General features: G+C 30.3%; 1 protein-coding gene across 47 annotated transcripts; it reads left to right on the top strand.

Annotated features, from left to right (window-relative positions):
• The first annotated feature begins 693 nt into the window (after positions 1-693).
• On the top strand, positions 694-27002 carry LOC139519530 (clathrin interactor 1-like). 47 transcript variants are annotated; one of them, XM_071311650.1, is made up of 20 exons: positions 699-870; positions 4866-5067; positions 5811-5949; positions 6562-6696; positions 7107-7278; positions 8269-8313; positions 8725-8772; positions 11883-12078; positions 12869-12965; positions 13350-13413; positions 13900-14272; positions 15201-15257; positions 15725-15805; positions 16250-16273; positions 16671-16694; positions 18213-18233; positions 18697-18741; positions 20430-20565; positions 21367-21546; positions 23590-27002. In XM_071311650.1, the coding sequence occupies exons 1-20, from the start codon at positions 824-826 to the stop codon at positions 23730-23732; spliced, it is 2229 nt and encodes a 742-aa protein (XP_071167751.1). In that variant the 5' UTR covers positions 699-823; the 3' UTR covers positions 23733-27002. The 47 variants fall into 47 exon arrangements, with proteins under 47 accessions (XP_071167799.1, XP_071167798.1, XP_071167751.1 ...); XM_071311649.1 differs by having other exon boundaries at positions 18694-18741; XM_071311659.1 differs by lacking the exon at positions 8725-8772 and having other exon boundaries at positions 18694-18741.
• Positions 27003-27529: the final 527 nt, after the last annotated feature.

Below are 27529 nucleotides of genomic sequence, written 5' to 3'. Positions count from 1 at the left end.
TCGACCTCTTCAGTGCTCAAAATTAAAGGTATTTAAAATCCTGATTGCACATTGGTCATGTTTAGAGTCATGTTGGTAAATGGCAGATGATAAGTATCAACATATGAAAGATTCATTCTTAGTCTATCGACAAAGTTCACCTAAAAGATAGACGGACCCAAAATTGACCTATACAACAAATAATACTAAATTATGATAATAAATAACGCATACAATACTTGTTAGAACTTAAAATAGTGTCCCTCCTTTTTTTGGAAGGGGCACTGGCCAGTGGGTACTCTCGAAATCATCAGTATCTCGATATAAAAGACAAAATCTACAATTTTTGGAATATAATTCATCATATTTAATCTCCGCTTTTCATCGCTTTTCATTTTTCGGGAAGGATTTATTACACACAATATACAATTGATTTGTATCTAAATAATAATGAAAACTCATATTTATTTGCACAATATTATTATTATTATTAATTATTATTATTATTATTATTATTATTATTATTATTATTATTATTTTTTTTTTTTTTTTTTTTTTTTTTTTCATTATCATTGACACGTTTACTTGATGAAATTAATTTGTTGTATAAGAATTTTTAATGAATCCAAAATATTTATTACATGGAACTTTTTAACCCGGAACAAAAGTCGTTTACACGTTGTACCGGGGAAAATGTGACACGCCTATTTTTTTACACCAAAGTCACGTGACGTCGCCATTTTGTGTTTACGATAGCAAGTTCCATGTTTCGATAAAGATACAAAATCTTGTATTTATAAACCCGAAGGCAAATTAGAGCCATTTCCCAAATAAAGAGAGACATATGCTTTTAAACAAAATGTGGAAGATACGAGAACTCACAGATAAAGTGTAAGTTACGCGCTAAACACGAAAAGCCGGTTTGTACTGTAGTCTACAGTGTAGATAATATTTTTTGACACTGTTGACAGTGTTGTCAAAACGATTCAAATTTACAAATAGTTTAAGTTTTTTCCATTGAATTTTCCCGAAAAAAATAGGTACTTCGTTTCCTCGTTCTCTCAGCAATTAAACTGAAACCTACACATTCTAGTCTTGCTTGTTTATTTGAAGAGAAACTCAGTAAGGGAGTAATTCTTGTCAAACTTCAGAAACATATTGACATGCAATTCTGGAAATAATTCCAGATTCAAAATGACCTACTTCTTTCGCTTTGTAAACAACACCTTGATAAAAGTCTGGTTATATCTATAATTAGCGCAGACTCAGAAATATACATAATAATTGATGTTACAAAATACCTCCCAAGTACACATGTATCCTACCGTAGTCTAACATTGGTCATCTTGTTGGTTCGTTTGGTATTTGTGTTTGAACTTATCACACAGGGAAACTACACATTGAGGTCACTATGCTACTACCAGTGTCCAAAATTAGTGCAGAATACGTTTTTTCTACTCTTTTGAATAAAAAACATTTCTAAAGATATGTTTTCATTGTTCATTGTAATTCTAAATTGTTGCTCAGAAATGCCAATTTTCTAATAGGGCTCTTCACGGTTAGTTCAGCCATATTGGAAAGGGACAGATTTTTTAGAAAGAGGTGAAAATAGTAAGAAAGTATGGGAAATCCTATGTGTGTTTCCAAGCAACTGCTCTGTTTTAATGATGTTTTCCTGTATTTTTCACACCATTTTTACCTCCATTATGAAAATCTGCCCCCTATCCAATATGGCTGAACTAACCGCGAAGAGCCCTATTGCAGTTTCAAAGCTGACTTTCGAATGCCTAAAAACATTTCAGAACTTCACAAAACTGCACTTTCAGGATCCATTGCTTTGTGTACATTCCATTCAGCGTCATCAATCTTGTGGCAGACAACACAGGTCAAGCAAATTGTATTTTTGTGAATTTTTTTTGAAAAAAAACCATCCAATATGCATGATATGTAAGGAAAACTATATGAAAAAACGATGTTCTTGCCATAATTCTGTTCAGGAAAACAGAGTAGGTTAATAAAAAACGATTAACATTTATTTTTCATAGAAAAAAATTGATTCAATATAACAAGATCAATATTCTGACCAACATGTACGTAGTTAAATATAAAAAATAAAAAATTCCATTGATGTCGACTGTCATGGTTAAAAATGAGGTTTCCTGTTGAATAAACCCCCAAATTATTGCAAACTATTTCAAAGCAATATCACACAAACAAATAATATAATTGCCTTAGACTGAAAAAATCACTTATTTGACAATAGAGCATTTCGATTGGGTAGAACAATTCAATACATGATTTTGACGCCATTGGAATTTGAATGTAAACAAACAAGGTCAGCAGGTTCAGTATGGAACAGCATCGTTCACTGAATGACTGAGAAACAATTATGAGTAACCAAGCTTGACAATACATGGTAATAAAAAATCAAAGCTAAATCTACTTAAAAAGTAAGAAAAAAATGTCCATAGGTGAACGACTTACAAACATAGCTGGATACTGGAACCTATTTGCCAAAACACTATGCCAATTTTACGTTTTAAAAATTGCAATTATAAAAAGACAACAGAACTTTTATTCTTATTCCGATGCATAACAAATAGAATTAATGCACAAATGCACGGGGAAATCTACAAATTCCAAATAAAATAAAATTCTGCAAAAGTCTATTACTATTTTAAGCTCATTAAAATCCTTTTAAAACATGACATTTCTCCATTTCATGAACCATCTAAATTCGTAAAATATTGTATAAAACATGTTAAATGCATTTTTGAGGTAGGTTTTATTTTCTATTCTTTTGCATTTTCGCATATTGACTAATTTCAGCTAGTCAACATGTCCTTAGTTACGAAATGTCGTCTTTAGATTTGAGGGTAGCTTACGAGAAAAACATGTAAATTAAAAACGGCAAATGTTTGGTTTGAAAATTTAAACAATTAAAAACAATTTTCTAGTTATTTAGGAAATAATTTATGCAAGCTACATATTTATTAGAACATTGTAGCTTTATCTAACAGGGAGTACAAATGAACAGCCCAACATACGGGGCATACAAACTCTCGCTTCAGTTTTTTAATGACGGATATTCAAGTGTTAGCGAAGGATATAATTAACGGATATCACAGCCCAGGCCATGTGTAAATTTATAACAAATCTATGGCTTCCATGAATTATTTCTTAATCAGATAATAACAGGTACAATGTAAATACATGTAAGTCCTTGGTTAAAAATTAGTTCAACAAAATTGTTGACTTTGAATTTATAAAATTGACTATTTAACAGTTAAAAAAAGAAGATATGAAAACGGTTTACGACATGAGCTTGCACATTGAAACTGTCTCACTATTGTTTATTTAATATTTTCAAACAATAAATCTATAGAAAATCATCTGAGTATACATGTAGTAAGCATGCGAAGGGTCCATAAGAAATAAAGAAAAATGGCAATTAAAAATTATAAAAAAAAACATTTTAACCCCTACCTAGGGGCATAATGTTTTTCCCTCTACGTCTTTCGTCGATCTGCCTGGCTTGAAATTTAGTGCACATGTTCCCCTATGATATGAGTCTCTCAGAAAAATGTATGTCATGTATTTTTATATTGACCTGTTTAGTCTGAAGAAAAAAAACAAGATAATGTCATCTTTTAATTTGATTTTGAATCTTTGATATATTAACCGTGTCGACTGTACATAAATATTGATTTATTTTTTCTATAAACTATGTTGTATTATCATTGAAATCTAAATTTATGACAGCAGTACTAGTCTGTGCCAAACTCACAAATTGCTGTAAATTCAGAAATTATTGTGTGCATTTATTATTGCCATTTTGTCACTTTAGACTAAAATGGATTGTAATTTTTGTGACATTGAGAAAAATCCTGATTAATAATATTCCTGTTCATATTAAACATGTTTCAAAATGTGAGTTTAAATTATTTCAATTGTAAATCTGTCCCATTTTTCGCAATATTAAAAACATCCCAATTATTTCTGAATTTACAGTAAATAGAGACACAGGTTATTCAAATTGTATGTCATTTGACAAAACAACAAAAAATGTATCGAAAGGTTATATCATGCCCTTCATCAATAAAATTAACTACATGTACTACTGTATTAGCTATAACCCAATTCAATCTCCTTTTCCATAGATACATTATAAAGACTTGTGATTTCATGTATTAAATTTTAATATACTATAGAACTCCATGTACATTAAATCAAAGCCTTGAATCAAAAAGACCTTATCAACCAATTTATGAATCGAATCAATTTGAGAGTATAAGACTATAACTAATTAATTGATACAAGCCTCCAGTTTTGAAGAAGCCACCATTTTTTTTGTAAGGATCATCATAAAATTGAGAATGGAAATGGGGAATGTGTCAAAGAGACAACAACGCGACCAAATAAAAAACAACAGCAGAAGGTCACCAACCGGTCTTCAATGCAGCGAGAAATTCCCGCACCCGGAGGCGTCCTTCAGCTGGCCCCTAAACAAATATATACTAGTCCAGTGATAATGAACGCCATACTAATTTCCAAATTGTACACAAGAAACTAAAATTAAAATAATACAAGACTAACAAAGGCCAGAGGCTCCTGACTTGGGACAGGCGCTAAAATGCGCAAAAATGCAAAAAAAATCATACTCTTTTTCAGCGTCACAGATAAGTCTTATGAATATGAAACACGTGTCTGGCATATAAAATTATAATCCTGGTACCTTTGATAGCTATTTATTGTCAAATCAAATAAAGATAATATAAACCGTTCTCCTCTGACTTCCCATCAATGTTCATATGAGTTCTGTGACCCTGGCTAAACAGCACCAGTGTGAACTTGTATGTTTTATATTCTGGTTTATTTATTTATAGCACAAATGTTGTGATGAACTACTCTGAAGTTGAGACCAAAGTTAGAGAAGCCACTAATGATGATGCCTGGGGTCCACACGGCTCACTGATGAATGAAATAGCCAGATTCACATTTACATATGAACATTTTCCTGAAGTGGTGGGAATGTTATGGAAACGAATGTTACAAGATAACAAAAAGAACTGGAGAAGAACATATAAAGTAATTTTACAGTTTGTTTTAAAATTTAAATATTTTATTGAATATTATCAGTTCTCATATAAGAAAATCTGAAACCTAAGTGACTAAATAAATAAAAGACTTTTTTTAGTTGTGTAAATGTACAAATGTATATCCATGCAACTTCTAACATTCAATGTGAAAAAAGTCACCAAAAGCATAAAAATCAATTAATACAACTAAAAAAAGTTAATTGAAACAATTTAAAAAAAAACGATTTAAGAGGACTTCATAGGATTGACTGATTGCTGACTGTTTAATGTCCAGTGGTAAATATTTTATGCATATTCTTTACAACAAATGACTAACCGCAAATACACTACAAGTTACAATAGCAAACCATAATAAAGCTGCGACAAAATTTCAAATTGTGAAGCATTTTGAGGGTGATGAAATATTCTATGGTCGTCTCAACTTGATTGCTTTTCTCACTTTTGTCGTACAGGCTCAAGCGAGAAAATCAATCTCGTTGAGATGACCAACGATAATCTATAATTACATATATGTTGATATACCAATATAGATGGGTCATGTGTTAGACACATAAATGTTTACTGTACATTTTTTTGTAGAGGTATTAAAATAATAATTATATAACCACAGTATTAATTTGATTATCTCCCTTTCATTCCTGATATTAATTTGATTATCTCCCTTTCATTCCTGATATTAATTTGATTATCTCCCTTTCATTCCTGATATTAATTTGATTATCTCCCTTTCAGTCTTTGTTGTTGTTAAATTACTTGATAAGAAATGGATCTGAGAGAGTAGTAACAAGTTCACGGGAACATTTATATGATCTGAGAGGATTGGAAAACTACACATTTACTGATGAACATGGCAAAGATCAAGGCATAAATGGTATGTTTACTCAATGATTGAAATATATTGAGGGGGGGATTGTTGTATGTGCTTTAGGTGAGATTATCAAGTGTAGTATAAATTGACAGATGAGCATTTCAAGGATCTGAGCAAATATTTTTCCAGTTGGTGAAGCATTAGATATTTGATTCATGACCAGTTTGGTTTAAATCAATACTATTAGTGAATATCATATGAATCTTTTATAAAGTTCAGGATTATTTCTGAGGGGTGAATTAAATCAAGAATTGAAATGAAATGAGCCTATGGGTCCTGTGCTTTTTAGGAAAGGAACCATTTGACAATTTTTGAACGTGTAGTGGTTTGTAGAAACAATTTCTCTATCTTGTTTATTCCCATTTAAACATTTTGTATTGCATTCAAATTTCTAGTTTTGACAGTTCCTATGAAATTCTTGACTTGATATTAACATAGACATTAGCATGATTAACTGTTTGATATACACTTTTATACAACAGCTCATACATATTAACACTTTGCTGATGACTTTCCTGATAATGAAGGCATAACAAACACTGCATGTACATGTACTAATTATTTCTTAAATTTTAAAACTACATGTTAATAATTTTCATATTTAAAAAATTTCAGTGAGACAAAAAGTAAAAGATCTGATAGATTTCATCCAGGATGATGAGAGATTGAGAGAAGAGAGACGAAAAGCAAAGAAAAATAAAGATAAATTTGTTGGACTATCTGGTGAAAGTAGTGGAGACTTTAGATATAGTAAGTTGTAACAGCAGAAAGATTGTACCAGTCAGGGCTCCCACTAAACCTGGTCCTTTAGTCCTGGGCTCATAGAAATATTTCTGGACTCATTATTTACAAAACTGGTGAGTCCAAAGATACGCCAAGATTGTTAAATGTTGTATCAACTAAGCACATTTATGTGTATCAAAAGAAACTGAAATAATATATTATGTAGCAAATTCAAAAAAACATATGATAGAAATTTCATTTGTTCTCCTTAAAATTACATCTATAAATTCGCCAAACAAAAATGAAAGATGAAACATTAAACAAATCACAAGATTCAAAACCCCCAAATACTTAGCAACAAAAAAAAACCCCATTATATTATTAAGGATATAAGAAAAATATTGAGGATGTTAAAATATGTTAAATTATTTCTTTAGGTGACAGATATGAAGAAAAACCTAAAAAGAAAGATCAAGATGGTAGTATGGATGAAATAGATGACTTTGATTCAGGACGTAAGAGTATAACAGAGGAAGCCGTAGATAAAGTCAAAGGCCTGTGGAATAAAGTTCAAGGGAGACATGGTCCAGATGATATTGTAGATTATAGGTATAGTTACACTGTATTATTTTTTTTCTTTCTATTTCCTAGTTCTTTCTCTCTTTCTATCAGTATAATAATAGCTTCTGATGTGACAAATTATTCACTAGTTGTTATGGACTTTTGTCTGTAAAAACTATGACTGAATGTTATTCAATATTATAAGACAGGGCTCACTGTAGGGGGTCTCATTGGGGGTTCTGATCCCGGATCCCGCTTACTGTTTTATCAGATTCCCGCATCCCGCTTACACTATGTACGTAAGCAATTCTCATTTTTTTGTCATTTCCCGTGTCCCGCTAGACCTCATTTCCCGTTTTCACGACAATGATTTGACTTTCACATGTCCCGCTTACAAAAAATCGGCAATCCCGCGTCACACTTAAACCCCAATGAGACCCACACTGTAGGCTAAACAAGTCATGTCAAATGTTTTATCATACCATGTATTAAGACCAGGTTAAGACAGAAATCATTAGGAACCTCATTTCATTTCTCATTTCAATTGTAAAGAAGTTCTAATCTTTATCTCATAGCAGTTATTCATTTTTTGCTTTGTAATTTAAAACAGTGTATATATGAGCACTAATGGTACAATCTGGAACTGTTTTATAGATCATAGATCATTTTCATTATCCAGGTTTTATTCTGTAACCAATGTCCTTATGATAGACTGGTTATATTTAAGGGAGACAAAATCCCTTAGCCCTAAAAAAAAAACAAAAGAAAATAAGACATTAGAAAGTGCAAGATAAGGTTACAAGTTCAGTCAGTTAAAAATCACTATGTCAACTCTATATATTTTTTTTTTACATATTTGAGAATTTTTAAGTGATAAATCCATTTAATTATTGTACTTTTTTTTAATGTTCATTAAGGAGATGTTAAACTTTTATCATTTGTGACTAACACCATAGGCATGCATCTAAGAATCATGATACTAACCCCACTATTCTCATGCCATGTATATTTCTATAAAACCATAGACCTATATTTTAGTGCAAGCAGGTCACAAGATAGTAAAAGCAGCCATCCTGACTTTAGGTGAGGAAATATTTGTATATTTTGAATGCAGAAAATTTGGCATGTCCTAAATGGAAGAAGTTTGCATATTCAGTAGTTTTAAAATTTATAAATAGAATTATATTTGTTTGTTTGAGTTTGTGTTGATAATGTTGTTTTGTTTTGAAAATTGAATAGTTTTTGCAGATTTTGAGATTGGCACTTTTTGAGTTGGTTATTTTAATTATAAAATTATTTAAATCCTATTTTCTAAAATCACGGAATGTTTTTTTTAAAAGATTTTTGGTATCTAGATATTACAGAATGAGTACATTTTGTTTCTTTTTGATTTTTTTTGGTCATGAAATAAGTTTGAACATAGAAATATATATTTCCTGTATAGTCCCATTTGTTATCTCCCTTTGACAGAAAAAAATGTGCATATTATTTCAGTTGGTGTTCAAATATAGTTTACCAGCCTGCAGGGGAAGATGTCAAGGCGTAAATATCATTCTGCATGTTGTCATTTTTATTTTCACATCGATATTTTGTATTTTGCCTGATTATTTAAAACAAGCAAATTTTTTTTATTATATACCTGCTTTTGTAATTGCTTTTCAGTCTATCGTCATTAGATTTTTTTTTATCATTATCCATAGAAATAGAAACTTTTAATCTAAAAAGTAGCTTTTTATCAGATAGTTCCTATTTTCATTTTTATTCAAATAGTGCAAAATCAATTTTCCCTCTTGAATTTTTCCTCCATTACCCTAGGTAAGGAAATACCCCCAAGCATTAAGTAAAGGGATATTTGCTCTAATTTTCAAATTCTGTCATACTGCCTTCAAATTTCCTGTCCTAGGCTTATCCTACATTGATGGAATTTTCTTATTTCTTTACTGGTATTATGAATGCTTTTATTTAAATATGAATTTTTAACCAGATCTTTTTAGGTAAAAATCAGCTATTAATTTGGGGAAGTTACATGTAGCGAAATTTAAAATCAATTGAAATTTCTAATTGTTTGTATAAATAGGTTCTGTGTATGTCATGTTGTTGCTTATATTGTTGTAAAATGATGAATTTTTCTGCAGAGTTTTCTTTCTTATTCTCCTCTTAAATCTCTCAATCATTCATCTCAAATTTTGAATAAAATTCAAATTTTTATTTTGTTTGGTAATTTTTTTTTTCATTTTTCAAAAACTATGTGATTTCTTCATATTACATACAAGTGAAGACTTGTGAAAGTTATATAAAATTATAAATATTTTTCGTTGTTACTTACAAAAATATTTTTATCTATGCAAAATATTAACACAAATATACATACAATGTATTACATTTTTATATAGTGTAATCTGTTATACACTTTATGTATTCTCTGTATACTTTTGTTTTGGCTCATAAAGTATGGCTTACGTTGTGTGTTGCATTTATTACAGAGCATGCCGCAAACTGTTATTCTAATGATGAAAATATTTTGAGATAAAAAGAAGAATTTGATAATTACCATTATCAAGCCAGAATTTACTTACAGGTTTCAATATGAGTGAGAATTGGATACCCCTTGATATCACCCAAGTTATTGAGCTTCAATAATAATCATAAAGTACAATAGTGTAGTTGTATAGCATCACCTGTAGTAACTTTAAACAATAATTTCTCGGTACCAATAGACTAAACTATCTATGATTATTTTTTTTATGCCAAATAGTAACAATCTAGGCTGTATTACTATTAATTGAATATCTCCCTTCATTTAAAAAAAAATTTCTTCTACCGTTTTTTCTTAAAAAGTATTAGATAGAATTTTTATAAAAAGTAGACCTAGTGTTATAGACATGGTTTACTTAGGGAAATTTCTAAGATAATTGATGATCAAATATAGAACTGATAACCTTTTCTGGTATTCTAAAACACTTCCGCTGAATAGACCTTACCTTGATAAGAATCTGTGGCAATAAACACTTCAATATGTTCAAAGAAATAAATGAAACAATTTTCTAAAAAAAAAATACAGTAATATTCATTTAAAAATTATTACAATAAGCTTCTAGACACAGTTATATCCATTAAAAATGATGGGAGTCTCTAACATTAAGATTGAATTGGTATTGTTGATACCAGGTGAGCAAAAAGACTGGTTGAGACTGCTTAAAAAAATCCAAAGTATGAAAGGTACAGTTTTACTAAAAATATTTTCATTAATTTTCATTTCTTACCCCAATTTGAATTCAGTGTTTCCCCCGGGCCTTTAAGCAGCATGGTAATGTGATGCTATATTTCTGAATGTGATGCTGTCTGAATCGGTTTTCTTTTAATTGATGTTATGGATGAGAGGCTTTAAATTTTTAAGACAAAATGGTATTTCAAATTTCTCTGTTGACAATGATGATCAATAAAATATCTCTGGAGAACACTTAGTTTATGCAAGTCTACCTCAGAGCAAGATACTGTGGATTCATTATTATTGGTTGGATACCAATTTTCGTGGTTTCATGGGAACAGATGAACCACGAAGTTAAATGTTTAACAAAATACAAAGGAGTAGGTTCAGTAAGACCCCTTTTTGGCCCCGAAATATAACAGTTTTACAAAATTGTGAAATTGTAATCTTTATACCCCCGCTTTAAAAAAGGGGGGTATACTGTTTTACCTCTGTCTGTCCTTCCGTCAGTCAGACCGTCCGTCCCATGAATATTTTTCGTCGCATTTTTCTCAGGAACTACAATACAAGGGTTTCTGAAATTTGGTTTCAGGGTTTATCTAAGTCAGCTATACAGTGTGATGCGTTTTCAGATTGATCACTTGACAACTTCCTGTTTACCGAACACTTGTATGATTTTACACATGATAGCCAAGTTGAAAATTTTCGTCACATTTTTCTTAGGAACTACAATACAAGGATTTCTGAAATTTGGTTTCAGGATTTATATAAGTCAGCTATACCGTGTGATGCGTTTTCAGATTCATGGGCTGTTTTTGACAATACAATGCACATATTTGTGTACTAGCATCATTAAGTCATGCTAAATTACTGAAATCTTCACAATTTTAGCATTTTAGTTTAATTTTAGGCGGTTTTCGTCCTAAATGAAAGTGGCCGCATTTGTGTTCATTCATAATATTGAAATGTAAGTTGTATTGGATGATAATACATAACATATATAAAGGTTGAGGATGAACATGGATGCAGCCACTTTCATTTTTGACAAAATCATCTGAAATGTGACGTTTTTTGGCATATTTGACAGATTTTTCATATCTAAGCTTGAATCTGAGTGTTTTTAATGACTTAATCAGTTGAAATCTTTCACATATATTAATCGAATCAATTGAAATAGACACTTCAGTGTTTAAAAAGTGTTCAAAATCATTCTTTATATGAACCTGAAATTTGAGGCCAAAATCGGCCCTTACCGGACCTACTCCTTTCTAATAGGTTGAATGCAGACTTTGTCACAACCACGAAATCACAAATCCACGAACAGGCAAGTTTTCCGCAATCCACGAAAATTGGTACCAACGAAAATAAGTGAATCCACAGTTTCAGTGGCACCAATGTGTATTAATTAATGATACTGAATGAAATAATTTGTTTGTTTTTACAGTGATGACATGGATAATAGATATGATGATGGTAATAAATCAGATAGATTGGACTTCAAAGACGAGGAGGAGTACACATCTATAGAAAGATCACACACAACACATACAGAAAAAATTGTAAGACGATCACAATCTGCTAAAAAATTAGATCTAGGAGCTGCAGCTTCATATGGGAAAAATAAAAATTCTGATACAATTGTAAGTAATGTATAATTCTTTCTTGATTGCTTATACATGTACCTGTTTTGATACAAAATTAGATGTGTCTGAAAGGAAAAGTTCATCTTTTCTATTCAAACAGAGTCTAAACAACAATAGCACAGCCATAATATGCTTCAGTTTAATTTGCTTTTTCTGATATACTGCATGGTCAGTATAAATTTTCTAAAAAAAAAAAGAACTAGCAAATACAATGATTTTTTATTTCATGTCAAAAATCTTGTTATGTGTTTATGCTCATCCATGAAGTTTTCTTATTGGAATTGTTTTACATTTATTATTTTAGAACCTTTTACTGCTAACAGGTGAAAGCTTTTTTTAAGGTCATGAAAGTGGGGTCATATGAACTTGGAATGAGGAAAGTGTGAGCAGGCATAGTGTCCAAAGGACACACGTTCTTGTTTTCATAAAAAAAGAATTTATAAGGAGACTGAAATCAATTCAATTGATTGATTAATAACTGTAATGTGTCATGACAGTACATTTGGTCTACCTATAATTATATATTATTTTAACATCTTTTTAATACTGTGGATTCATTATTATTCGTTGGATACCAATTTTTCGTGGATTTCGTTGATACAGGCGTACTACGAAATTAAATAATCAACCAATAACAAATTTTCTATAGGCTTGTATACAGGCTTTGACAAAAAAACACAAAATTAAATAACCACGAAAGTAATTTTTCCTTGATCCATGAAAATGAATAAATCCACAGTATGTTTTTTTCGATGAATTATTCACACCACATGTTTTATATTTTCAGTCACAGTCCAGCAGTAATGCACCAGATTTAATATCAGGATTTGATGAATTTAAAAGTGCCAATGATTTTGATCCCAGAGCCACAAATACAACAGCAGGTATGATGACAATATCTATATTGATGGCAATGTGACATTTATTTTAATATAGCTCGATCAAAATGTTATGTAGGATAGCTATACCACAGTTAGTAACATTGTTTTTGATTGGATGACAAACAGGGCTATCAGTTAAACCACAGTTAGTATCATTGCTTTTGATTGGATGACAAAAATCAGTTTCAACTATAGTTTTTTTTCAGAATGATTGAAATTTTTAAGATCTGTTTTTTTTTCATAACTGCTAAATCAGTTAAATATAATAATACTGCAAGTTGTATGTATGGTTTTCACAGTTTTATTCTACTTTGTAAAACTAGTGAAGATATACTATGTATAATGTGTTTTACCTTTTATTTACATACAACTATTTTTTATTTACAGTTTCATCAACATCAAATGGTTTTGCTGATTTCTCACAGTTTCAAGGTGCCACATCACCTAAAAGGTAAAATTGAAGAAATTAATACACTTGTTAACACTAATTTATTTTTTGAATTTTGTTTTGAATTATTTTTTGAAAATAAGGTAGAACAGAAATAGCCTGTGCTGAACTCTGAATTAAGGGTTCTACCCGACCAAAAAAAAAAAGATTTATGGTACAAGTATATGGGTGCATTACATTTGTTAAAATTTTCCAAAAGATTAGATTCACCAGTAGTACAAAATTAAACTGTCTCTCTAAAAAAACCAAATACTCCTGGATAATTGGACTGAAAAGACAGTTAAAGTTGATTTGAATTGGCAGTCACAAGTCAATTTCTTCAATGAGGACACCAAACTGATGGCATTTTGAACAGACTCAGGAAAAAAAGATAGAAATGAAATCAAAATAAGGGTAAATAAATTAACAAGAGTGAGCTTGCTGCAATACTGATTATGTGAATGTTTTGATAGTTGGCAACCTTTCTTATACTTAGTCTTTTTGTTTCAGTTCTGAAGGTTTTGCAGATTTCCAACAGTTTAGCGCTGCATCATCTGGTCCAACCCAAGCAGCACCAAATTCTGAGTTGTTTGATGTATTTTCAAGTAGTGGCACATCATCGCCTGCTATGCAACCGTCCAATAATCCCATCCAACCAATGAACAATATGGCCCCTATGATGTCCATGTCATCTCAGCCAATGATGTCATCTCAGCCTATGATGTCATCACAGCCAGTGGGAATGATGAATCAGCCAGGAATGGGACAGATGTCTCAACCAATGGGAATGAACCAGCCAATCGTGTCAACACAGACACCCATGGGAAACATGAACCAGCCAATGTCAAACATGGGTCAACAACCAATGAACAATCCAAACATGGTATTGTATTGTTTAATTTATTCTTCTGATAACATGGAATACTGTGGATTCATTATTAATCAGGGAATCTCAATTTTCATGGAATTCATGGATAAAGGTGAACCAAAGTACAAATGGCTTGTATGCAGACTTAAGCAAAAGCATGTAATCGAATATCCCTGAAAATACAAATGTTCTTCAATCCCAGAAAATACTACCCAAGAAATAAAATGAATCCACAGTGTGATAAAAAAAAATTATCAGCGATTTCAAGAAATTTGATACTTTGACTTACAAAACAGTTTCTTTGTATACTCAGGGGGCATACAGTGTTACCCTTGTCCATCTATACACCCAACTGTACATCCCAAAATTAGTTTCCTTTCTCTAACTTCAGTTTCCCTAACCTAAACCTAATGTTATGACACTTATACACAATGATCATTACCACAAAACTCTGATCAAGTTTAAATTTGGACACATTCTCAATTTATTTATTATAAGATTGACACAAACATTCAATGGTAAAGTATATATGTAAGTAATAATTCTGAAACTTTATTCTCTACCCTTTTTACTTTAGAGAGGGGGCAGGACCTTTTTCGGGACGTCAGGATTGGGTGTTTTTAAGATCGGGATTTCGGGATTGACACTTTTGGGATTCAGGATTTCTTTTTTTCAAATTTCGGGATGTCAGGATTTGATATTTTTTAAATTTGGGACCTCTAAATTTCATGTTTTTAAGCCCAGGATTTCGTGATCAGGACCCCTCCGATCCCCCCTCTTTTGATTTGCAATTTCATATGACACAAGAATTTTTATTAGACTTTAGATTAGCTTCACACAAAGATTGAATATATTTTTGATGTTAAATGTAAAAATGTGACAAACTATGTATGAATTATATAGAACTTTTTAATCACTCACTATTTTGTGTTCTATTTTGTAGATGGGAATGATGAGTCCAGGTATGATGGGGATGAACCAAATGGGAATGAACCAACAGGTAAGTCTGATTATAGGTCATACTGTGTATTGAGTGTTCTCTTTGACATGTACTTTTTGTATTTATATTCATGTACTGTAATTTGATTGTTGTATACAGTACCCTTTGTGAGCTGAATGTTTCATGTTTTGTATTTTAGTTGTACTGTTATTTTGCTTTGTATTTGACTTCAATAGCTCATAAAAGGTCATTTATCAAAATTGAAGCAGATTCTAGATTCATTTTCTTTTGATTTAAGACCCAAATTATACCAAATTGAATGTAAGATAAAAGTCTGAGTCATATTTTAAAAGTGAAATAGCTATAAAAGGAGATCCATAACCTAACAATATTCTTAGCTTATTTTGTTTCTTACCTTTTGCCCTTCTGACTTATAGTATCAATTTTAAATTCTTTTTTTTTCTTCATATTCACCTAAATACATACTTAAAATATGACATACAACAACTACTTTTGTATGGTTGCAGGGAATGTTTCCACAGCAAGGCATGATGGGACAGAATGTTGGCATGAGTTACACCCCTTTGCAACCAGGACAATCTAATATGGTAAGTTAAAACACAATTCTGACTGGTTAACTTTGTACTCAGCTCAGTTTATTTGAAAAAAATTATTATCAATCTTCCATTTTCTTCCCTGAAGTCAGTCTAACTGTTGTATTTCTTTATAAAATGTTCAAGAGGCTTATTTTTATGCTCTTATTTCATCCTATTTAATATATTTCTTATTATTCATAAACACCACATAGTTTACTTGGCTATTTTGGAAGTATTTGTGTTGGAAGGCACCTATTATTTATAACAAAGGTGTTGAACCAACTTTCTCCTATTGAAAAAAATAATAATGACTTGGATTTTGAATTAGAATCATATGGGTAGTTGTCATTCTTGGGTAAAATATGTCTTCCAATCCACCTCACACTAAATTGAAGAATAAGTTTTGGTGGTATATATAATGTACAGTAAGAAAATAAATGAATGAATATAATTCAGAAGAAACCAGAAGAGCCAATAAAGGTAGGCATGACACCAGTTATTACATAAATAAGAAAATATACAGCAAAAATATAAAATACATACCCTCTGTCTTGTGCACATGGCTACCATTGTAATGTCTTGTTGCAGTAACAATCAAGAAACAAAATATGTATTCTGCTAGTATACAGAACCTCCTTGTCTTATATATGTATATAACATGATTATGTGAGAGGGCTTTAGTAATGTTAACTGGAAAATGTACTTTCTGATATGAAAATTGTAGTTTAATTGGCTTGCACAAAAAGTTGTGAAATAAGGGTAGTTGTCATTCTTGGGTAAAATATGTCTTCCAATCCACCTCGCACTAAATTGAAGAATAAGTTTTGGTGGTATATATAATGTACAGTAAGAAAATAAATGAATGAATATAATTCAGAAGAAACCAGAAGAGCCAATAAAGGTAGGCATGACACCAGTTATTACATGAATAAGAAAATATACAGCAAAAATATAAAATACATACCCTCTGTCTTGTGCACATGGCTACCATTGTAATGTCTTGTCGCAGTAACAATCAAGAAACAAAATATGTATTCTGCTAGTATACAGAACCTCCTGGTCTTATATATGTATATAATATGATTATGTGAGAGGGCTTTAGTAATGTTAACTGGAAAATGTACTTTCTGATATGAAAATTGTAGTTTAATTGGCTTGCACAAAAAGTTGTGAAATAAGCTTTGTGTTATATATGTTGCTTTGTATCCATGTAAACACTTTCTGTTCCTCTAGTTTGTCAAAATCCCTGTAGATTTGTCTGTATAGACAGTTATTGCATGTTGTAATAAATATATATATACACAAAAACATATAAACATACACATACAGTCTTCTGCTATAGTTATATGGTCTACAAAATGTATATGGTTGTCAGTTCTCCAGGATACTGTTACATAGAAATACTTGTAGGACTTTTATATTCTCTCTTAAGTAAACAATTATCTACCTTAGAACTTTATCAAATTAAGTAGGATTATTTATCAAATTTAGAACTACAAATTTTACTGACTCAATTCAAGGTTATTTTTCTATCCTGGAGGTTGACCCATCTTTGGTTAATAAATTCCTAGTTGAATTGTAAAATGTAATACAGTCAAAAAAACTTTATTTGAAACACAGTTGTCTTTCTTGCATTGTGATGTAATTTAATCTGAACAGTCAACTGATATAATAATCTTTAAACAAAGAAAAAAAATAGAGCTCAAGTTTTTTGTGAAGTTCAATTTTCATGAATTATGACAAACAAATTATTGAGTCAGTACAACACACACCAAATAATTTATTTGCCAGTCCTTTAAGTTATAGTCCTTACTTGGTACTTGTAATCCTCTTTAAAATAGCTCCTTTTTGAGTGGAGGTCTTTTGCACTTCTGCTGTTTTGTTATTGTATATGTACTAGGATACAGTGAACTCTGTAAATATTAGTGGAGAAATTCTTGAATGTCAATAAAAATAATAAAGTAATGAAAACGTCTCGTCGGGCCATTTTTTAATGCCTGAAATTTTTAAATTTGTAAAATTATTTGTTACAAAACAAGAAACAGTAACTATAACTGTAAATTCGGAAATTATTGCAATGTTTTAATTATTGCAAAAATGCAACAATGTTATAATCACAATAATTTAGATTTTTTTTTTAAATTTTTGTATGAATTTAACAGGATTTTTCACAATATCGCAAAAATTAAAATTGCATTTTTTAGTCAGAAATGACAAAATCGCAATGATAAATGCACACAATAATTTTTGGAATTTACAGTATTTGTTTTGAAAACATCAAAAGGCTCGATAAAAAATACAGAATTCACTGTATAAATTATATGTTATTACACTTCTGCTTAAGTTATCATCTCTTGATATTTATATACTAAATACCTATAACATTACTGGTTACCTATTGATATTTATATACCTATAGCAATACTGGTTACCTTCACAGGTAGTATATATATTGATTTCAAATATTAACTTAGATCTCACAGCTTTTAAAAAAAATGTATGTTTTCTTTCTGTTTGAATATTTGTTATGCTGACTTGAAATCAAAATGTTAAAAATATCCTTTTGCCTGCTGCATGTCATAGCTTAAATTTCCATATGACTATTTCGTATTAAAAGAGAATGATATTATATTTTTTTAAAATATGAAAAAAAAAATGCTTTTCAAAAATATTTATGAAAGATTTATGAAAATAGATGATTTCCAAGTTTTTGTTTATATGGATGTTAAAGATATGAAAGATTTGGTTCTAAGTCAAAAAGTTCCACTGAATTTTAAAGACCATGACCATGAAAAAAATTCATTTGCCGTTGATTTTGATTTCAATAGTGAAGCTTTCACTTTCAGTGTGTTTTAGTTTTTTACAAATTATTCCTAGTTTTAACTTTGATGTTGTTTTAGCAGACGACAGTTTCTAAGGAAGAAACTGTAACTAGCACTGAGGTCAAGGTTTGTTACTGTTTTTCTCTCTAAGCATGGTGAAGGACAGTTTTTCATCGCTCATCAAAAAACTTGAAAAAAGTATTCTTTATGAATTTCATATAGGTTCATATGCAAATATTGAAAGACATTTCATTCATCAGTCTGCACCAAAAACTTTTTCAACTACCAGTCCAAAGACCAGTATACTGACATTTTTCTTATTGGGTCAAACAAAGTTTTGCAAAAACTTATTAGTCCGAATAAAATTTTACTATATATATAGCTAGTCTGGGGCATTGGACTAGTTGCTAACTGTACAGAATGTTCATACAATTTTTTTTAAAGTAATTATATTTAAAAAGATGATGAGTGATGAAAGAAAATGATTTAAAGGTTCAGTGGCAAAGTTTTTGCTGACCAGTATTTTTTTTTAAATATTTTTTTTGAGTAATGATAAAACTTACAGCTAATGTTTCCTTCAAATTTGTCTAGCTGTGTTTGTGTTCAACTTTGGAAACTCCATTATCATAAAAAAATACTCTTGAAATCAAATACATTGCCTAACTGAACAATGGGATAAGAATTAAGTTATGTGTTAAAGAGAAAAATATGTTCCATTATATTCAGTTGATTATTAGCTTAGCTTTTCCACCTCTTTCCATAATTTTACCTTTGATATATGCATGGATTCCTCCCTGTCATGTGATAAATGAGAAAAGGTGTAGAATACTAAAAAGTATGTCTTATTACCAAAGTCATACTTACATTTTAAATTTTGTGTAAGTCAGTTGTAAAAATATTAAATGGTGAAAAAGTGTAAAAAATTTGGAGTAAATCTCTGTACTAAATAGACTCAGGTAAATTTAATATTTTTTCGAGACCTATATGTTTGTTTATAGTGGAAAAAATGGGAGAAGTTTATGCATAAATAGAAATGACTCAGTTTATGGTATAGCAGAAAGTGTTGACTATGATGTTTTACTCTTGTTTACAAGATTTTTTACAGTTCTACAAATGCTTAAACCAGGAGGTCACTAAAATATACTATCTATTTCTTTCTGTGTAAACAAAGATATTTTTAAACAGTTATTCTTTCTTATTCTTGAGTAGTAAACAATCTCAGTGATAAAGGTTTACTTTTCTGAGCCAGATTCCTTAAATGTATGCATTAATATTCAACAACACTGTGTTACGAATCTTGTAGAATTAGAAAGCACATGTCATTATGATGTAGAAAAGTAATAAAAATTGTTTCTTTTCTCAATTTGACCAAGCTTTTGTTAATGACAGTGAATTGAAGCTTAAGTAAATACCTTATATATCCTAAAGAACCCTTGCAGCTAACACTGCATATTTATATATGTAAAGTGAACAAACATAATTTCAGGCAAGCATGAAATAGGCGATGTTTCAGAAACTAACAACATGTTCTTGCATGGACAAAAATGGAATGAAGGGATTACTGAAAAAACATGAAATATTTTGAATATGCAAATTATGTTTAGATTGTTGTGTAATGGATAAATGTCTATTTTGATTCAGATAAAGAAAAAATCTTTTCTATAAAAATTGAAATACAGATATGGGATGTAATGGAGCAAAAAAAATCAAATCAGTCTTATACATTTCAATTATCCAGATAATCACATCATGCACTGTGAATGGTGCACAACACATATTGATGATTTAAATATTTGACATTTTATTTATTTTAGAAGAACATGAATACATGGTCAGGGGAAGGTAGTAAAGTGAATATCGACTTAGATGCACTAAGTCCTGCTAGTAAATATCAAAACAAACAACACCAACCATCAATGAACCAACTACAGACTGGGCAACCCCAACCTGGTAAGTCAAGATAATCCATCCATTAGGAATCAGTTACAACAATAGATGGAACAACAATAACCTTTTTAACCCTTTATGTACCACAATCATGAAGCAAATACAATATGAACGAGTCATCAACAAAAAGTAAAAATCACAAAAATACTGAACTCTGAGGAAAATTCAAAACGGAAAGTCCCTAATCGAAATGGCAAATGGACCACAACCTACTATTTAGTTTACATTCACAATCTATCAATGACTAATTACTTCCACAATGCATAGTATAACCTCAAACTTGACAACAGGAGGAAACATATAAAAACAACCAGTAAACCAAGCATAGAACAAAAACAACCAAGAACCTATAATATTTTGTTTTAGGTGTCAATCTAGTTTTTGCCACCAACTCATTAATCAATCTACTGAGAGCATTCCAACTCTTCCCTCCGAAACAACTTGTTACTTAAATAGCTCTTGTAGCAATAGAAGATAGAATTACTAGCGAACACCTTCAGCAAACCAAATTACAGTAACAACACAGCAATACATCATGTTTCAATAGTGATTACAACAAGAACTAATTGATAACAACTGGAACAACAATAAAACATGATTCATTAGTGATAACAACAAGAACAATAAATTATAAAAAAGGAGTTGTGCAGAAAGTAATAAATTCCATCAATGAGTCAGTTACATCACTAAGAATTATCAAGATTATCTTTGATAAAGTACATATAAATGTTTTTTCTTTTTATAGTTCGTTTGAAAAGTTAACAATCCTATGCAATATCTTTAAAAAATTGTTGTCTTTTATAGGAATGGGTATGATGGGAAATCAAGGAATGGTAGGAAATCAAGGAATGATGGGAAATCAAGGCATGGTAGGAAATCAAGGCATGGTGGGAATTAATCAAGGAATGGCTGGTATGTCTATGAACCAACAGCCACAAGGAAATATGATGGGACAACCAAGACCTATGATGACTGGAAATATGGGTAGGTGTAAACAAACATATTTTTGTTCTTCATTATGAATTACATAAATTGGTTGTTGAACTGTTACAAAGACTGTTTTACAGCAAATTTGAAAATAATCACTTTAAGAGATATTTAGTTATCAATTATAAAGCTAATTTGATAATGCTAGTAAATTTAATGTGATATAAATAATGTCCTAACTGTCATTCAATTGTTAAAGACTATTATATTATCTATGGGTACCCCTCTTATTAAAAACAGTCTTTCAAAAGTGAATGCAGTATACATGTATCTACTGACAAACAAAATATGGCAAATGTTTTACCATGGATGGCTGTATGGATTTGTTTCATGCATATGTATGCAACATTATTCCAATTTCAATTTTTTGCTTGAACTGCCAAGGTTGACTTCGGGTCATTTGTGGAAAAATCGTTGAACATTGTGACGTAAAGACAATTGCTTTGTGACATTTTTTTAGGGAAAAAGCACCAATTGGAAGATCATGTTTTTTTTTATGAATACTGGTATATTTTGGTGTGGACTTTTATAGATACTTTTTGCATGTAATTAGAATAGAATTTAATAACTTTGTTATTTTTACAGGCATAAGGTAAAAGATACAATTCAGAAAATTTTGACCCAGCCAAGCTTTTTAAAACATTCATTTAGGTGTTTCAGTGTGCTTTTCTTAAACTTCCTTTCTCAAGCTAGAAAACTTTTTTTGCACTTCCATTACTAGTGTTTTTTTGCTAGATTCAAGTTTTGTTTTTAAGTGTTGTGTGGTGGCTGTTCCATGGACACTTACCACGTTCATGTTCTATTTATAGGTATGATGCAATAGAATTCATAATTACTGGCTAGGAGGACTATAGCAAGTTTACTGTCTCCAAATGCACCAATTATTACCCTACTTGAGGCGGAGGGGAATAGTCTCTGTGGAAGGGAACAGAAAACTTGCCTTTGTCTGAAAAGCCAGTAAAAAGTTCAAACTTGGAAATGAAAGTTTACACAAAAAATACATTATCAAATATAGATATATAGCATGTAAATTGCATGTTACCATATAGGATATAAATACACTTCTTAGTATTTTGGCGCATGTACAGTGGGACTTTGGGGTTAGGAGTAGGAATAGGGTCATAAAAAGAAGTTCAATCAGCAGTCCTTTTCCATGCACAAATTAAGTGTCATCAGTTTGTAACTTTTTAATTTCCATCGTAGGAATTTTATTATTGTTTCCTAAATTGTAAAATTTAGTGCAATGTTAACTTTTGAAATGGCTATTATCAATGAATAATTTTAGTACTTCTAGCAAAATAGAGACATTAATGGCTATATTAAGTACATAATTTACAAACAGACAGACCAATTGTAGTATCTTGTTGGTTTAAAAAAATTATGGGCAAAAGAAATGGGTTTTCCCAGTAGTAGTAAATTTTACTAAAATCTAGAAGTTAAATTTGAGTATGTTAAAACGATTACATGGATTTATTTGCCGATGATTCAAACCACCCATGTGGAATTCATTATTGAATCATTTGATGTTTATATAATCTTAGATATTTATGACGCAGACTCCATTATGTACCAGTAAGATGAACAATACTGGACTTAGTTTCTTGTTTTGTGTGGCATACTTAAGCTTAATTCCAATGTGACAGCAAAACAAATGATTGATCTGTAGTTGCTATTAAGACTAAACGTTGTACAAACCCTGCCGAAATAAGACAAAAGATATCATTCCCAAAAGTCATTCATAATCAAAATGTAATGGTTACCTAATTACCTGAAGAGAGTTATTGAATAATTTTTTTTTTTTTTTTTAAAGTATTGGTAGTTTAGCTCCTTCTCTATTTTTTATGACTTTGGTTTATTTAAAGACATTTAAAAACATAAGATTATATAGATTAATTTTAAAAAATACAAATCTGGTATATAGTGTAGAACATTACAGATTTTGGTGAAAAAAATACTTTATACATGTACACCTTATCACTGTATATTCATAAACGCAGCAGTAGTGAGTACCATGATTTACAGTATACTTATCTTTTACAGGTATGATGCCTAACATGGGGATGATGGGTAATATGTCAACAACAACGATGGGTAGTATGAACATGACGGCTAACGTGTCGGGAAACGCTGCATTCCAAAAGAAGACGGATCAAGCTTTTAGTGCATTCGGAAGCTTTAAATAAACTAAATGTGAAAATTGAATCCTATCCTAACTGTTATATCTAACTGTTTTCAGTGACCTACGCTCAGGTGTCAATCAAACTGGTTCTCTTATCTCATTGGACTGGTTCTAACATTATGATTTTTAATTGTCCATGAAAATTTCATTGTCCATTTACCAAATGTTTTTGTAAACTTCTGAATATTGTTAGTGACAATTTGGGCATTATAGATCATTATGGACCATTTCTAGATTGTAACTTGGTTGTTGTCACATAATTCATGTTTTTAATGTTGAAACTGGCTGAATTGTTTTCTGTTATGATCAGCTGATTTCTCCTACTGTGGATTTATTATTATTGTGTTTCCAATTTTTGTGGAATTTATTGGTTTTGATGAATAACAAAATTCAACTGTTCAACAAAGTAAATATTTTACAGTTATTTAACAAAAATTGGTGATTATCGTCAAAAGTACATTTTCCCTCAATCCTCAAAAATTGGTAGCCATGGACATAATTTAATCCACAGCATCTATTTGTGCTATTAAGTATAGTTTTTAGTTGTTGAATAGAAAGAAAAAAAAGAATATGTGAAAGACTAGGATAATGGATAATAATCAAACACACTTCATGAAGCTTTAACTTTCAATAAAAGTACCAAAAATTTCTGCTTCAAACAAATTATGCAAATTTAATTTTAGTTCTTAAAAACTTGGTTTCCTGAAAGTAGTGTTAACTGCATTCCTTCCCTTTGATTAACATAAAAACTTGTCATGAAATCTGAAGATGCCGATGCAAATTTGTGAAACAGATCTTAAAGTCGAATTAAATTTATGTCAACGCTAATCATTATTTTGTATTATCGTGATTTTAAATCTGTTAAATCTATGGTTTCATGCCTCATTATGAATTTTAATGAATTTTATTTTGACTCAAATGAAATGAAATTATTTTTTTCTTCAGCTATGTAGTAATTTGATTACGTAACATTCCTATATCTTTGATTTAATTACTTTTTCACATGTTATGAGATTTGCAATGTTAGAATTATATTGTTAAATCAACATTTGAAATTTCTTAAAACAGATATAAATATTCATTTAAAGAACAGTTCCTGGGTTAAGAAATATAATTTCATATTTTTTTGCAAGAGTTTTGGTTTCAGCTGTACATTAGATAATTTTATGCTTTTCTATAAAAGTGCTATATTTATTGTTGATTTCTGCAACAGTTTGGGATCTTCTGACAGCAGTTAGAGATGTATTCATGTAATGCTTTCATGTAGAAGTACCGGTACTGAGTTTGTTTTAGGGAAATTTCAGATTTAAACTTAGAAAAATGGTTTCATTTGTTCATTTTAATTAGAAATCCTGCTTCTTTATGGAATTTGTAGGAAATATTAGCTGAAGGGTCTCAGAAATAAGATTTGTAGAACTTTTATTTTGCGTAATGCAATATTGTTACTAATCGATTGGACTGAATACTTTTGTCATTTTACTTTCGTGGTACCAATTATACCAGACTCTGGTCAGCAGTTTTCAAACTTTACATTCCATTATAAAATCGCCAACAATTTTTAACAGATTTTCAAAACAATATGTTCAATCAATTTGTTGTTCAATTGCCTAAAGTTTAAAAGAAATCATTAGAAAACACATCAAATGGGCATAATAGTTACTAATCAACATTTATTTACACCATTCTGGAAAACAGAAACAAATTTTACATAAGTACATTGGCATTGTCTTTATAATTTGTATCATGTGTATTTCGATCATAAATTGCACCTTATAAGAGCACCAACTGCATCTTGGAACATTCTTGTCATTAAGGAATTTGTTTTTAGTATAAATTCTATAGTTTCCACAGTTCCATTATATATATACTACTTAAATTTGACTGTGATAAAATTTATTTATTTTGGAATTTGAATAGGCCTGAACACTGAAAGTGTGTAGGGTGCATGCAATGGCATGGTCTTTCTGTCACAAAAATAGGTGGAAATATAGGAATTTGTTACATGTGAAATTACACTTATTTTGTGTAAACCTTGTTAAGAATTCGTCAGTATTAAGCCTAACTATGTTTGGTGGAGGATGATTCATATTAAGTTCAGTATTTGGTTGAATAAGTGCTGTTTGTGTATAGAATAAATTATTTTTGAAATTTTAAGTTTATTTAAATTATATTTGATGCATGTATTTATTGTTGGCGGATATAAAAAAAGATTGAACAAACTTTTCCGTGAAAGGTTTAAGATGAACAACCTGACCTTATCTACATTCAGATGGCTTTGTATATCAATATTCAGTAACACATGTGAAGCGAGCTGTTATTGAATTTTTACTACACCGGTTGAAAAAAAAATGACATTCCAATATAAAGGGAAACAATCCATTCATTATCTGTGTATCATTTATAATATTTCTCAGTAAAACAGAACTTTGCCATCAATATTGTTCATCTAAGAAGAAGAATATAATGTTTTATGAGGAAATTTAAAGATTAATGTTATCTGAATCTTTTGGAAACTGCATAAATTCTTGGTTTCCCTGTTCTTTTATTATATAAATGTTTTCCTTGCTCATAATTTATATATATCCTGAAATATAATTTGTCGTGTCCTCTTTAAACTGGTTAAATTTCTCATGAATTTCAGAAAATTCAGTTTATATTTGTATTCAGTAGATTTTCAGTTAATTGAACATTTTCCATTTATAATCTCCATCAAAATTAAAGCTATCAAGGAATCTTTTTATGATAATTTAAAAAAAAATTATTATTTGTTATTCTTTCTTTATCATGCTAAGAAGTTACATGTTATAGGACAAAATATTTGTTATTTTTATGAAGAAAATTGAAAAGTATATATAGAGGTTTTGTTTTTGTTTTATGTAATTTTTAACACCTCCATAAATTATGGCTTTGTTCTGCAGTATTCTGAACAAAGAAATCAATAAAAAATTATTAGCGTGTGAAACTAATCAGATGATATATATATATATTTAAAATGAGGGTTTTTTTCTTGAATATTCTCTTACTGATATGAATACAATGTTTGTTCTACTCAGCTATTATTCAGTTTGTAAGGACTTCATTTTTAGTTTGTGCTTGGTTAAAGACCAAAAAAATCTAAAAGGAGTAATATATTCTTTGTAAAACATCATATTAAATCTGTGATTAGGTGTAGTTGTTATATTTTGTATATATCTGTTTAAATGGAATTGTTGTGTAAAAGGTACGAGTGAATGATCAACGAAAAAATAAATAAAAGTTGAATATTGTATTCAAATGTGTGTTTTAATTAAGATTACTATCATTTTCTGTATACAATGAAACGACCACATTAAAAATGATAAAAGGAGGATCACAAGAAACCACAGGATGAAAATGTAAATGACCTTCAACAATGAGCAAATCACAAGTTCTATAATAAACGATAGAAGGCACCAGCCATCATGACAAAATATGGTACAATTCAATTGGAAAACCAATGCTAAAAACAAATAAAGCAGCCAGTCTTGAATGATCACCACTCTTGTTACTGCTCAATCCTCACCAAGTTTATCATGCTTATGACAGGTTAAACCACACATCAATGACATAATTTGTAAAAGTCAGTTGTAATGGGCTTGACTCATCAGAGCAACAATTAGCTAATAAAAACAAAAATACCCCCCCCCCCCCCCCCCCAAAAAAAAAACCCCAAAAAAAACAAAAAAAACCACAAAGTACTGATCTTTAATTAGGACTCACTGTTATGAAAGCTACTTCAAACCCCAATTTCAGTCACCAGTCCAAGATAAACCCTGGTTTTCC

The sequence above is a fragment of the Mytilus edulis genome, chromosome 4, assembly GCF_963676685.1.
Source record: "Mytilus edulis chromosome 4, xbMytEdul2.2, whole genome shotgun sequence".
Lineage (NCBI taxonomy): Eukaryota > Metazoa > Mollusca > Bivalvia > Mytilida > Mytilidae > Mytilus > Mytilus edulis.
Note: the sequence above shows the minus strand (reverse complement) of the source record. Positions and strands in the feature narration are given on the sequence as shown.

Bases quoted from the DNA above. Each gene is read 5' to 3' on its own strand.
- LOC139519530 (XM_071311649.1), top strand. From the start codon at position 824: ATGCTTTTAAACAAAATGTGGAAGATACGAGAACTCACAGATAAAGT. The intron at 16,274-16,670 runs GTAGGCATGACA...AATATAATTCAG, and splicing joins AACCAGAAGAGCCAATAAAG to AAGAAACCAGAAGAGCCAAT. The intron at 18,234-18,693 runs GTAGTATATATA...ATGTTGTTTTAG, and splicing joins AATACTGGTTACCTTCACAG to CAGACGACAGTTTCTAAGGA.